Consider the following 14,889-nt stretch of genomic DNA (forward strand, 5'->3'; position numbering starts at 1 on the left):
TCACACATTAAGAATAAAAATATAACCAAAAACAATAATACCTATAGTTTACAATGCATTTACTCTGTCCCAGGGATAGAGTAACTCTTTACATCTGCAATTTCATGTAACCCTCAAACTAACACTGGGAGATACTCTCCATTATCCCCATTGTAAAAATGGGGCTACTGAGGTTCAGAGGCATTGAGTGGCCCACCGATGGATCCGTACTTAGTGTCAGAGACTTCCTTCATGGCTCACAACCACTAGGCAAGTCTGCTTCTGTCAGGTGTTGTCATATGTGGTTCACAGACACGTGTGCCTAGTGGCCAGAAGATGTGAGCTACAAAGCAAGTGGAACAGAGCCTCCACTTTCTGTGAGCTGCCAGCTGCAAGACCAGTGTGACACCCAAGATGCCCACGTCAGGGGGAGAGACACAAAGCAAATCCATTCTTGAAGGAATCCTAGTTGTAGTGGGGAGTATACGATAACATAATCTAAATGAAAATGTAATAATTAGGCATAGAACCCATAACAGCTGCATAGAGCTAATCAAACAAGAGTCACATAAGACCAGCCTACAGTGGGGACCAAGGTGGCTAAAATGACCGAAGAGAAAGTGGTAAATGTCTAGGGAGAGCCTATGTGGGCCAAATCTTACCTCCTGCCTTCTCTCCTGTCCTCTCATTCATTCCTCAAGGTGTCCCAGTGACGCCCTTATAATTACTGCCATTTTACAGGTGCCCTCGCAGAGGCTCAGAGAGGTGGAGGGATCACTGCACAGCTGGCAGGACAGACTTTCGAACTCAGGTCTGTCCTGTTTCCTGTGTAGATCTATAGAGTGCAGAGTGTACGCACCTTCCCTAGCCCAGTCCCCACAATGCTGCCATTTCTGATGCATTTTTGAAGTTACCTAAACAGTCACTTACCAGTAGACTTAACCTGAGGAGAGAGACTTGATATTTCAGGAAATCGTAGAAAAATTAGTAACTTGAGAGCACTGAGACCTAAGGAAAGGGCAGGAGATTAAGAAAAAAAAAATTATTTTATTATTAAAAACTTGATGAGATGAAATTATGACCTTTTCCTTTTCCTGCCTCTCCTGCTTCTAAAAAGTGACAAAAGTGTTTCATATTCCTGCAATCTATCTTAGCAGAATCGCCTCCGAATGCGTGCTGCCTCCTGGGAGCTCCAAGTTCCAATCCCTCTTTTCTCATTGGTCTTCGGCAAGAAGAAAAGAGATGCTTTTCCAGTAGAGGAGTGTCCAGGTGGTTTTGATATGGGCCAGGCTCTGGCCAAACACAGCTGTAACCTAGCAAGTGCTTGAAACCAAATTACTCCCCACTCAAGAATGCCCTTTCCCATGTAACCGGCAGCCTTCCAAGCGTCTGGCAGACACCAAGGAGAATCCCTGAGGAGAGGAGACCTCAGAGTTCTGGAAAGTGTCTCCCACCAACTCTTACTTCTCTGAGCCTCAATTGCCATACCTGTGAAATAGGGGGAATTTGCCTACTCCATGGAGATTTGTGGGGAGCCAAAACCATTGCACAGTGTTTTAATATTAACTAGCATTAACCAGGCACTTAATCAAAGAAACTATGCATAAGACTGCTATTCTCTACAATCGTATAAAGCAGAAAGTCATCCGATGAGGACAGGGTCCACGAGCAGAAAAGGCACTCTCCTCCCACGGCCGCGAAGGCGACAGCCTCTGTCCGGCAAGAGCAGTCTATGGGGCTGCAGCAGCTGTGTCACCCTGGGAAGGAGCTGTGACCATAGAGCACCAATGGAGGGACTTCTTTAATGGGGAAGCCTGGGCCACTTCGACCACATGTGAGTCAGTCCAGTGCCCAGGCAACCTACACTGCATCCTGGGCTCCTTCGCCGCATAACTCACGCTGCGCAGTGTCCTGCACCAGAACTAAGGAGACAAATGAGGTCTGGAACCCTGGCCTGTTGTCCAGACCATCACCTGGAGGGAGAAAGAAAGCCCTTCTTATGAGTTTGCATAAAGGTTTGTGGGGGCTAGTGGTGGCCATGAGCACTCTCTGGCCATGGAGTTCATCAGACTGAACTTGGATCATAAAAACAGTTCTTTCTTCCTTCCTCCCTTCCTTCCTCTTTCCTTCCTTTCTCCCACCAACCATTTCAAGTGTTCCCTGTTTGCTAACTCACTAAGCCACAAGGGGCCCAGGGTCTGACGGGGTGACAAACATGGAGGTGAATGACTACAGAACAGGACACCATGGCTAGGAAAGGTGTTGTGAGGAGAGAGAAGAAGCACTTGCCCAAAGAGGCAAGAACCTGGCCCTGGTAAGATCACTTCCTAAAGGAGCAAGGGCACGCGGCCAAATGAAAAGAGGACGTTAGAAGGAGGGAGCAAAAGGAAAGAAAGTAAAGGAACATTAGAAAAGGCTGAGATGGAAGTGGAAGAATTAAGAGGAGCCCGGCTGGGCTGAAGAAGCTTGTGACTGTGTGTACATGCGTCTGTGTGAGCATGTGCTCACATCAGAGAGAGAGACACAGTGTTGGGTACACTCTGCGCAAGACATTGAGATTGTCACTGTACACACATTGCCTCTGAATTTTGTGGCAATCTTATAAGGCAGTCTTTATTATTCCCATCCCACAGATAAGAACTTTGAACTCGCCCTGGCCGGTTTGGCTCAGCGGCTAGAGCATCCGCCTGCGGTCCGGAGAGACCCGGGTTTGGTTCCTGCTAAGGGCATGTACCTCGGTTGCAGTTTGTCCCCGGCCCTGGTTGGTCGTGCGGGTGGCAGCCACTCGATGTGTCCCTTTCACATCGATGTTTCCCTCTCTCTCTCTTCCTCTCTCTCCCTCCCACTCTGTCTGTACAAAAAATGGAAAAATGTCCTCGGATGAGGATAAAAAAAAAAGAACTTTGAACTCAAGAAATGAAATCTAAGCAGTGTCCGTTGAGGTACGATGGAGCCCACACTGTCTGCTGTGCACCACAGGAGAGGACAGCTGTGCTTTACTGCTGAGGACCAGTCTCCAGTGCTCCCTGTTCTTCTGCCCCCTGCCCAGGCTGTTGGTCCAAAGCAACAGCCTAGGGGTGAGGGAGAGCAGAAACCTTGGCCTCACCAACACAGTGAGGGTCTCAAAGTGCCACAAGTGGGTGAGGTTAAAGTTACTGGCATGAGAACAAAGCTGCCATTAGCACGGAGTCCAGAAAGCATTTGAGGAGCTGTCTGCCCCTCTCAGCCAAGGTACATGAAGCCTCCCAGTTAGTTAAACAAAACTAATCATGGAAAGATCTGACCCAAGTGATGGGCACACCACTCAGCCTCAAGTTCCTGGCGATTGTCAGAAAATCCAATTACCGTAGGGCTGAGCCTACCATGCTTCAGAAAGATAACTGGGGACAAGGGTAAGCATTAAGGAGAAGCTAAGAAAGAAAATCATATCTTAAAATCTATTAAATAGACCTCCCTCTTAAGCAATGTCTCTTATGCCAGGGAGGGTCCAGGAGGAGTCTGGAAGAAAGTTAGTGGAAACTGGGCATCCGCCTATTCCCCTTTTCCCATTTTCCTGGTTGGGAAGCCTGCATCAGGCACAGGAGAGGGGACATGCAGGCCTAAGTGTAATGCAGAGAGTGCTCGGGCAGGAGTACAGAGGCCCAGGGTAAAGTCTGGTCTGGGCTCCGCCACCAGTGAGCCACCTGACCTTTGACATGGTACTCACTAAGCCTTACTAAAGTAGACTGCTAGAACTGGACCAAAGCCACCTCTGCAGGTGGCTTCAGAGACACAGGGACATAATAGATAAGGAATTTGAGAAAGTAAAACCTATCAAGCTTGTCAGTTCGCCTTTGTCAGTTTTGAATAATTAAACAGCAAACAAAATACTGGCAAGGGGGCTCAAGAGGATGGGGAGATTTATTTTTTCTTTCATCCATCCATTCAAGATGCATTGAGTATCTTTATGGTCCAAGTTACAGAAATAAATATAACATGGCCCCTGACCGCGTGTCTGTTTTTCTTCCTATTATATCACCAATATTTAACAATAGGTTAATACTTAACAGAGCAGACACTTAATAAGCATTTGTTGAGTAAATGAATGAACGACCAGTGTTGCAGGGGTTCGAGATAAGTAAACACGTTTGCAATAAACCATGATAAAGCTATGAGAGAGATAGAGGGGCCCTGGGACTGAGGGGCACCTCGCCCGCTCAGGACGGGGAAGGGGGGGCAACAGCAGAGTGTGCTGTGAGGGGGCGCTGTCTGAGGAACAGACGGGAAAGCGGACCAGAGCGGCTCTGGCTGGCCGAGACCCCTGAGCGCCGCCACCTCCGCGGGGACGGAGGACCCAAGGATGGGGAAGCCAGGCACAGCCTCGCGAAGACACCGCACGTGCCCAGCCAGGAGAGAGGGGGCGAATGAAGGGAGTGGGAAGCTGTGAGTGTGATGTGATTCGCGCCGAAAGAATGGGCGGCGCCAGGGGCCAGAAACTGAAGTGGGAGCTCAAGAGGGCACAGCGGCGGAGGAAGGGCGAGGAGCTTGAGCATCCTGGGTGGGTGTGGCTTTCTGGGACCGAGGCAGGGAAATGGGCAGGGGGGGGAGGGAGCGCATGCGCGCGCGAGTGTGTGCGCGCGTGTGCGAGTGTGTGTGTGCGTGTGTGTGTGTGCGCGCGTGTGCGTGTGTGTGTGTGTGTGTGTGTGTGTGTGTGTCCGCGCGCGCGCAGTGGGAATCCCGCTGGTGGAACTGACAAAGGCGAGGGCGCGGGCAGCCCCCAGCGGCCACGAGCCGGCCCGGCGTGTCAGTGGGGCCCGAGGGGTGGGGGAGGCACCTCGGGGCGCCTCGCGAAGCCGTGCACGAGCAAAAACAAAGCCATCTCTTTGAAACACAAATGAAGCAGACGTGGTCGGGAAAGCCACGTGTGTGAGATGATGTGAACAAAGGGGAGAAGTCAACCCAGGCAAGTCCGAGTGCGTGCGAGCCTCCGGCGGCTCTGGTCGCGGGGTACTTTATGAGAACGCCCTTTGCTCCTGCGTTCCCTCTCTCCCCGAAGGAAAATAAATCCTGGACCAAATCAGACTTGACGGCAAGAAAAGAAGAACGTCCCAGACTGTCCAGCTGGCTGAGGCGGGGCCGGGCCCGAGGTGCCGCGACGGCGGCACTGCGGCGGGTGGCACCGAACTGTCACCCGGAAACGCCCACCAGCTCCGGTGGTGCCAGGAACTTGCCCTCCACAAAGGTGGGGCCGGCGCAGCGCCAAGGAAACCTTTGTGTTCCTCTCTAGTCCTTCCTGCCAATGCCTCGCTACTTCTACAGCATAACTCCTTGGAATTTCTGCCTTATAGCATCGCTCCTTGTTCCCCAACCCTGACTCTCAGCACTGCAGCCTCTCAGCCCCTCCCCCACCGCCCACTGCGAGTCACCTCCCCCTCCCTTCTCTAAACCGCAGCATCACACAGCAAGGCCCTATTGCAGTTACCCATAAATGCAAGGAGCCACCAATACCTGTTTGAGGAGATGGCATTTAATTAGCACACTTCAGCTGCCATTAACCCCACTCCTGTCCCACCTCTCTTTCCCCTCCCTCCCAGTGCCCTCTCCCAACCTCCCTGTTCTCCCCCATCTATGTGAAAAAGCCATAAAGCCTTTCTCCAATCGCCTTCTCCAGTTTATGCAACCCCCAGAGCACAGGTTGATTGGAAAGGTCTCTCTCCTGGATAACAACAATTCAATGTGCCCTGACATTTTAATAGCCTGCCATCCTGGTGAACACAATCGAGCAAGGCAGCGAAGCAAAAATCATTAGGTAAGCAAGATAATCTAAGTGGAGTCTGCCTGCACTCACACGGGGCAGGCTGCACAGCTGGGGCAGTCCACAAAGCCCTCATTCTGCCTCACACCTTTGTACGAGTGCACCAGTACAAGCACGTGTTCAGCGAACAAGTACAGACACACACCGCTGCGAACAGATTTTGAGAGATAAACCCATTGAAGCAAGTATAGTCTCACTGAAATCTCGATATGAAATAATAGCTTGAGAGTATACTAATTTACAATGAATCGAAATACCTGCCACACACCAAACCACCACCAAATTAAATGTACTGCTCTCAGGCTTGCTGTATCACTGAGAATGAGGCCAATATGTATTTCCATGCATATATATGCATTCATTTATATAAAAATTTTTAATATAATGCCATGGCTAGATATGTGATTTAAATATAAATTTATAATATAAAACATTTATGCCTAATGTATGCAAGGCACCATTATACATGCTTAATCTATGAAGTCATTTAATCCTCAAAACACATTAAGCATCTGTAAAACCCATTTTACAGATGAGGTAACTGATGCACAAACAGTTGTAGCAACTTGTCCAAAGTTATCCTCTAGGAAGTGGTAGAGCCAGTATTTGGGTCCGAACAGTCTGGCTCTAGAGCCCAGGTTGTTATCCATAGTGATATGGTGTCTTGTAAATAGTAAATCACACAAATAAATATAAAATATGTTACATGTCTTTATGAGGTCAGTGAATTCCTTCATGAATGTGTATATTTATTTACACACAGAACACATGTATTTATGTGGATACTCAAAAGGTGCAAAGCAGTATAAACTGACTTCTTTTCAACACAAACACCTACATTTATGTATGCAGCCATATGCACATACTGAGCATCTTGTAAGTCCCAAGATCGTGTGTTAGTCCTGAGGATATAACAATTCATTAGACACGACTGCCACCCTCCAAGTAGATCATAGCCTCTGGGGAAGTCAAACCAGCAGATGTTTGTCCTTGCGAGTGACAGGTTAGAGAGTCACATGGAGCTTCGGAGGCTGAGAAGACCCCATCCACCCATCACCCGCCTCACATGCCCCCTCCGACCTCCCCTACCCCCACCCCAGAGTCTTCTTGGAAAGCCATACACCTACTCCCATGAGGTTGCCATCACTCAAAACACCTGGAGAGTTCCATTTGGGAATTGCCTTCAAGACCAGTTTATAAGCTGCCCAAGAAAATGAGCCCATTACTTAATAATTACATAACACACAAACTCACACCTCTTTCTTAGGAAGAAGGTAGAAGTGACATCACAGAACCCGGGCCAACAGATGTCAGAAAATTCTCCTGTTGGATTCCAACCCTCCCCAGTTGTCCATGCTCCTCCCTGCCTGCGCACGGAGTCCCAGCATAGATCTGTTTCCCCAGGTGCTGACTTGGCAAGCTATTCACTTTATGAATATGACCCTCAGAGGGGAGAGCCCCTCTCAGCAGCCCCCGAACTATGTTATCACCGTTATTAAGGAGCTTAAAAAGGAGCTGGGAGGACGAGACACCACTGGAATTGCAGCGTGATTGTGATTGATGTGTTCCTATTAGCGCCTCAGTGTTATCTCTCTGGATGGCAAGAACAGCCAGTGGCTTGTAACACAACAGATTACCTGAGTTCTCAGCCTTAGAAGGATGTTTAAATAAAATATAGTCTCTCTTAGCAAGAGGCTCATTTTCTCCACGAGGCTCCAAGACTATTTCATGTCAGCTCTGATTCGCTGCGACTCTCCTCAGTAAACATGTCTTATCATTAATAATTCTTTACAAGCACAATCTCCAAGACTCCTCTCTCTCTCTCTCTCTCTCTCTCTCTCTCTCTCTCTAGGTGGCTGGACTCAGACATATCACGCCCCAGTTTGGGTTCCAAGGTGCTTCTCTCTGGATTTTCACCTGCCTTGCCAAAAATGATTGATTACACTGGGCCGACTGGGTGTCCGGCAATACCCAACAAATGACTTTGGCCCCTAACAGCAGGCCTTGGCCAGATAGAAATCAATATTTCACCATTAAAATCTATCAAAGAAGAGTTAAGGCACCATCTGTCCCTGCCGCCTCTCTATGGTGTGTGAACATTAAATCCGACACTTGTACTACATGGGTGATCAATATATAGTGGTTCACAGATCATTTGTGGTTCCCTTTTAGCAGTGATGGATGTCTGGAATCGTTGTGATTCATTTTGTCAGACCATTAAACAGGATTCTGTCCAGTTCCTTCCTGATTTCATTTAGAGGATCATTCTTCACAGTTCATAAGAGGGAAACGGTTTTACCAATCTGCTTCTATTTCAATAAGTCACTTTATAGAGATTTTGTGTCCTCCAGACTGTAAAAATTCTGGAGAGATAGTACAAACAGACCTCTAAAACTATTCACTGCATGACATATGCATAAAGTGTGGAGAGAGGAATGTAAATATGTTTACCTCTTTATCTGCAAATGTTGGTTTTAACCCCCTCCTGGCTGGAGTGCTGGGCTGCAGGCGCTGCAGGGACAGTGCGCCTGCCGCAGCAGTGACGCTGGTGACCTGGGCTGATTTACAGAGGCAGGGGACATGCCCTGAACCCTCTGTGGTGTGGCTAAAAGCAAATGGGAATGGCTTTTCCAGAGACTTTGATTTCTACAGTCAAGATGGATTACCTCTTACACGAATGATTGGCAATGCCTCTCTGTGCAGCATGCCAGCCCACAGAAGAAATGCTGGCCATGCCCTTGAGGGCAGCTGCGGATGGACTTCAGCACCTGCATGACAATATCAGCTACCCCTGGTGAATGCCAACCTATACTAGGTACTGGCATGCCCAATCGTCCACACTGATCTTACCAGATAAGTATAATTCTCCCCACTTTCCAGTGAGGAAACTGAGGCTCAGAGGAGTTAAATAACCTGCCTAAGGTTCCTCTAGCCAGGGACTGTGAGAGTCAGGACCCAGACCTGGGCCTGTCACCAGAGCCCACATGACTGATCAGCTCTTGGCTGGTGGTCATTACTTCACGGAAGATTTTGTTTTAATCCATGTGACTTTCCTTCAGTCCTCCTGGGAGTGCACCAACCCATGAGGACACTATTAGAAAATAAAATTTTATTTCATTATTATTTTAAATAAGTCTATAGGAGGATCACTAAATAATGCACTCCAGTGCCAATTGATATTAATCTATATTTTTGTGTTAGGATTATTGAGCAATATCACTATAGCAGATACTAGTATAGATAAGCAGATGTTGATTTAAATATTAATAGAAGTATATATAGGCATATACAGATATACAGGCATATATACATATATACTTTATATATAATTATTATGTTATATAATAAATATATAATTTGAAAGACTTTAGAGATAATTGGCTTTTCCTTCTTTCCTTTTCTTTCCTTTGGAAATTAAGTAACTAAGTCTTAAAAAGAAGAAAAACTGGGGCTGGGGAAAGAATCTTGTTTCCTGACTTCCAAGCTAAATAATTGAGGTAACATAGTATTATTCAGTTAGGATTTTTTATGATATATGTGTTGGGGATCAAACGAGAGTAGTGAGCAGTGGGGGAAACCTGCAACTGCTCAATGGCAGTGAAATCTCAGCTCACCAATCACTGTGCCCCCTGCTTCAAGGCGAGCCATCCTTATAATGACAGGGGAAGGCAAGTCACACCACTTCTGACCAAGGCCACCTGGCCAGAGCCAGGCTGCACAGCAGCACCCAGGGAATTTCCAGGCAAAGACACTTTTCAGAGGGGTATGGCAGTGCAGAGAAAGTTGGATTTAGGCTTCAGAAAGACTAGGCAAAAATCCATCTGTGCTGCTAATTAACTGTGTCATTTCAGATAAGTCACTTAACCCCTCTGAGCATCTGTGTCCTCACCTGTAAGAGTGACACTAATCACACCTACCTCCCAGGGTAGTCTTGAGGATTAAATGAGGCAATATAAACTTCAGCACGGGTCCCACCTAGCACAACACATGTTCGTTCGCATTCTTTCACCCCTTTCTTTCCTTGCGTTCTCCTTGACATTACTCCATAAATTTCTATTATACTATATTTCAACCTCCAATAAGAAATTGTAATGGGATCTGCCACATCAGGAATTTATCTAAGTCCTTCTTGATTCTAGAAACATAAAACCTAGGAATGAAATAGAGAATTGAGGTCTTCGGTCTAACCATTGACCCAGTGCGGGAATCACTTCCACTACCTGTCTGACAATTCATTTTCAATGACCAAGAGCTCAAGATGTCACAGGAAGTCCGCCTCATGGCTGGACAGTCTTTTAATGATAAATTTCCTGCTAAACCTGCCTCCACGTAAATCCCATCCATTAGTCCCGGTCATAATTCCAATCCATGATCACTTCATATTTCATATAATAATTTAATAGAATGAAAAAGAAATGTTCCTTTTCATTTGTGATAAAACTACCTCTTGAAGCATTTTGATTATTGGACTAAAATCCAAGAGGCTTGTGACTGCCCAAGCTGGCTGTATGCATGTCTTGATTTTAGCTCTGAGTACATCCCAGCTCATATTGAGTAGTAAAAGGGGTGTGTTTTTTGTTGTTGTTGTTGTTTATGAATCCTCCTTGGTCCTTGTCACTGTCTGGGTTTTCTGTGTCCCTGCATTTCCATTCTTGAGCAAGAAACCCAACATGGCACAGAGCACTCTGATTCATTCATTCCTTGCTTCCTTCCTCCTCTGTTCCTCCTACCCACATTTCCTCCATCTATCCTGTCCTCCAGCCTTCCATCTCAAATATTTCGGTCACAACAGGAATGCCCGTGTATACCTTAATGATGGCCTGTGAAAAACTCCAGCCCTAATAGCAATGGCAGCCTCAGTAGCTGTTGAAGCATCTGCTGCCCACTTTCACCAATGACCCAAACATTAGCATAAGCCTCACGTGGCCAGGCTCGCATCCATGCCAGGGCCTCAGATCATGTCATTATCTCTCAGCTGTCCCCACCATTCACACTCTCCAAAAATCACAGAATTAGAGTCAAGGATTCTATCTTGTGAGCATTCCTAAAAAAGCCATACTTATCTCTCATGGTCATTTAAGCCAGGGCGGCCATCATGAAGGCCACCGGTGCCTTGCTATGCCCGGTCGCCAGTTCTGTGCTTACCCGTCACACTGAGGTTAATCTGGTGGGCCTCGCTCAGATCCCATTTCTCCAGACAGGTCCCACTCCATGCTAATGTGTCATATCCCAAATGTTATTATCTTGAAATGCCCATTTTTGCTTCCAGATTCTTTACCTGTGTGCAGACCTCTGAATCCAGCATGTCCTGCCAACCATGGACATATACAAGTTCCTTCTTTTAAGTGTGGCCTTGTTAGGAAGATGGACCTCAGCACTGGTTCTTTTAAAAAGTAAGGTCTGTGCATGTCCATTCAGGTCAAATTGCATGGGACTTCCTTGGCCAGGGTGTTCTGGAGCTGCACACAAATTAGAGGCCAGCCAAGACCCAAACACACCTGCCTGGCACATGCTTATCCCATCAGACGTGTACTGGCGGGTGAGGACACAGCCATCATGTACCATTGTTAGAGGTAACCCGACCTCTCTCCCTCTGTCGAGTTAAGCCAGCAATTTTCAACCTTTTTCCTCTCATGGCACACATAAACTAATTGCTTACATTCTGTGACACACCGAAATATGTATGTTTTTCGCCAATCTGACAAAAAAAAAAAAAAGGTATAATTTTGATTCATTCATACCAGACAACTGTGTTAGCTGTTGTCACTTTATTTTTATTTGACAATCTATGGGAAAAGAGGTCAGTGTCCCTAACTAAAGAGTCAGGTGTGGCATGTTTTACAAATTCTTATGGCACACCAGTTGAAATCGCTGGGTTAAGCCACAGCAGAACTATTTCTGATGGAACAGGTCATGTATTCCTAAAGATTTCCAGGAATTCAAGACATTCTCTTATTCTTTATTCTAACGTAAAACAATACATACATTCGAGATTTCTTTTTTTCAGAGCTAACTTTGACCTATCTTGCTTTAATGTAAACCTATTCTTTGGGCTTAAGATTTTTGTCCTTTCATAAGTTATCCTCCTTCCTAATAATAGCATCGTTAATTGCCAACTTACCATGTGCCAAGCATCTTGCTAGTTGCTTTGTAACATTATCTTATTCTCACAACATTCCTCTGCAAAATAGATTTTATTTTACCCATTTTCAGGTGAGAAACCGGGGCTGCAAGAGGTTCAGTAATTCACATATCACACCACTGACAAATGAAAGAACTCGGGTTCAAACCCAAGCCAGACTCACAGCCAGAAACGCCAAATATGAGGCCATACAGCTATTAGAAAAATATAGTTTAATATATTCACCTTATAAGTGTAGTGGGATTTAAAAGAATCCTGAAAGCAGAATCTAGGCAGATACTCTTATAGCTACTAAACACATCTACTTGACTTACCCCCCAAATAATATCCTGCTGTCTAAATAAACATCAGTAATACTTTTTCAAATTTCACTTTTGACTCCTGATCAGAAAGCCAGCCAGCCTATAAGACCCCGTGCAGAAGGGACAAAGGGCTTAAATTGTCCCTTTCAACTCAGAGCCACATGGGGACAGAGTATCAAGGAGAGGTCAGGGCATTTCACCTCTTCCAAACCATAAGGTCCTTGGCCAGCATGTGATGGGTAAGGACTTGGGAGCCAGGCTGACATCTGCTACCTGTGGGGAGGGTGAGTGGCTAGACCGGCCTCGGTCACAGATCATCTCAGGCCATCAGAGGCTGTTTCCAGAAAGCAGCCTGATCTGTGCTGCCCCCACCATGGGGAAAGGGCTGCAGGGGGCCTCTGAGGAACATGACACCTGAGGAACTCAGCCAGGGTCCTCAGCTGGAATGGGGAGTTAGTGTCTCCCTAGGGCACTCAGCAATGTGACTGAGGGCACTGTGGGTAATTAGTGAGCAAGGCAGATTATGCTACATGGGCTCTAATGCACGAGACAGTCCCACAAATGACAAACTGCCCATTCAGAATGCCAGTGGTACTGCATTGACTGAGTCCAACTTTCTCTTTTACAGATGAGGAAGGATTTGAATGGTCTCTCCCAAAGAGACTTAGCGAGAACCTTTGTTTCTGCCTAGTGATGTCAGTGTATATTCAACTCCCCCAGGGGAAAAAAATGTATAAATGTTGTTGCTTCTCCTTAAACTCATTAGTAGGGCCACTGTCCCTCGAAATGGAAAAAGAAGTGATATTCAGTGAATGGGCCAAATCCTAAAATAAGTGCAATACTTAACACAGATTATTTCATTTCCTCTCTGAAAAACAAACAAGCAAAAAATCCAAAACACCCTGGGAGTCAAGTGGTATCGGAGGGAAGAAAACTGGGCACAGAGATTAAGTTGAGGTCACAAGGCTCATTCATGCAGAGGCAAGATTCTAACGCGGGTCTCAGGCAACAGAGAGCTTTCTTGGAACCTTGAAAGCAGCAGGTGGGGCCCCCAAGTTATACATCCCTGTGGACACAGCACGTCTTCTGGAGACGCCACCAACTGGGAGAGGGCAACTTGATGTAGGGCCTTCTCTCTTCCTCATGTGGTTCCTTCAACCAAACCCCTTCAGCACCAGAGTCAGCCCACAGAAGCTGGTAACGGGTTACTGTTGCCAGCAGTTTTTGTTTTTTATAAGAGCACCCATGCTGTGTGAAAAACATAAAGACATAAGGAAGGAAGCTCTCGTTGTAGAATATGAATGGAAAGGGCGATTGGCTCTGAGGAGCAGTAGAACATCCTTCTAGAACTGCTACCGTGTCAAAACGTTGCCATCCATAAACCAGCCTCTGGGACCTGCTGAAGAAATAAACAGGCTTTTGCCTGATGCTTCTCACCAACTCTGAGGGATCTCTTTCCTTTCCAATTGACTTTGACCCATTCAGTCAGTACAAGAAGGAGGGAAATAATAGTGACAAGAGAAACAGAGGAGGTAGGGATATGGCATCCAGTTCAGGCTCCGAGACCTGCAGAGGAACAGAAGAATGGAAAAGTACAGCAGTGTTGACAGGATAATGACCCATCTTGGCACCCTGAAACCCTTATGTATTGAAAGTGGCCAGACTGGAATCCCCACTGCATCGTTTCTTAGCTTGTGATCCGGGCAAATGCCTTAACTTGGCTGAACTTCAAATTCCTTATTTGTATGAGCAGGGTGTCGTTTGCACCCGACAGTAAGAATGAACACAGTGAGCCCTCAGCAAGGAAAAGCAGCTGGGATGGAGTCACTGAAAAATGGAGGGCATGGGACGGTTTGGATAGGTGGGTGCAAAAGTCCATCACCCCCAAGGCTCTGGCGCGGCTATTGTCAATCTCTTTCTTTCTCCTGAAGAGTGGGCACGGGGTGGGGGAGCAAGGAGGGGCGTTCAGAGTAACAAGACTAATCAGGATTTCACCATCAAAGCAAATATATCCAATTAACAGCTATTAGAGAAGCATTTTGTGGCACTGTGCACAGTGAAGGCCATTCTACCTAGTGGAAATTAATCTTAATTATTGGTACCTGCATACATACGTGCAAAAGGAAGCAACTCACATTAATCTACATTAAACTTAATAGCAGTCCATGTATTATCTATTCTGAGTCAAAATTGACTGCCGGCCCCTGCGCAGGTATGTGCAGTGCTAACTCTAGTAATTACGGTGCCGCGGCTCCCAAAGACACAGCTTGTTCCCCACATAATAAATCAGCTGCTAGCGCTTCTTATAATTAAAAACCAAAAGGGAAAAAATACAACTGTATAGGAAAATGTCATTTTCTTCTAAGGGAAGTTACAAAAAAAGGAAATACGTCTTCCTGTTGGTTAGTCCGGAAGGAGAATGAAATACCCATCTCTGATGGAGCCCCAAACAGAGAGATAAACACAGTGTTAGGTTTTCAGAACGATATACAGAATGATTTTAGAACCTCAGATTTCAGGTTTCTAAGAGGGCTTCACTTCATGTCCAAGGAGACTAGTAAGGCTGTTGAGAGAGATGTCTTATATTAACTGGAATGTCCAATATCCCGGTTCAGGATGGAAGGCCAAGTTGATTTTATCCAGTTCTACTTACTAGGGAGCCCCTTTCTCAC

General features: G+C 46.4%; 1 protein-coding gene and 1 long non-coding RNA gene across 2 annotated transcripts in view; one reads left to right on the forward strand and one right to left on the reverse strand.

Moving 5' to 3' along the window:
* Positions 1 to 1,863: 1,863 nt before the first annotated feature.
* Positions 1,864 to 14,889, reverse strand: part of INSIG2 (insulin induced gene 2) — a 114,633-nt gene continuing 101,607 nt past the window's right edge. The window contains exon 6 of the mRNA XM_036254408.1: positions 1,864 to 1,952. Within this exon, the coding sequence (XP_036110301.1) occupies positions 1,902 to 1,952 (51 nt within the window). The 3' untranslated portion in view covers positions 1,864 to 1,901. The remainder of the gene's footprint in view (positions 1,953 to 14,889) is intronic.
* Positions 5,710 to 8,026, forward strand: LOC118625423. Its single transcript, XR_004958672.1, has 2 exons — positions 5,710 to 5,767; positions 7,626 to 8,026. It is a non-coding gene; the product is annotated as an uncharacterized LOC118625423 (long non-coding RNA).

The sequence above is a fragment of the Molossus molossus genome, unplaced genomic scaffold (assembly GCF_014108415.1).
Source record: "Molossus molossus isolate mMolMol1 unplaced genomic scaffold, mMolMol1.p scaffold_m16_p_11, whole genome shotgun sequence".
Classification (NCBI taxonomy): domain Eukaryota; kingdom Metazoa; phylum Chordata; class Mammalia; order Chiroptera; family Molossidae; genus Molossus; species Molossus molossus.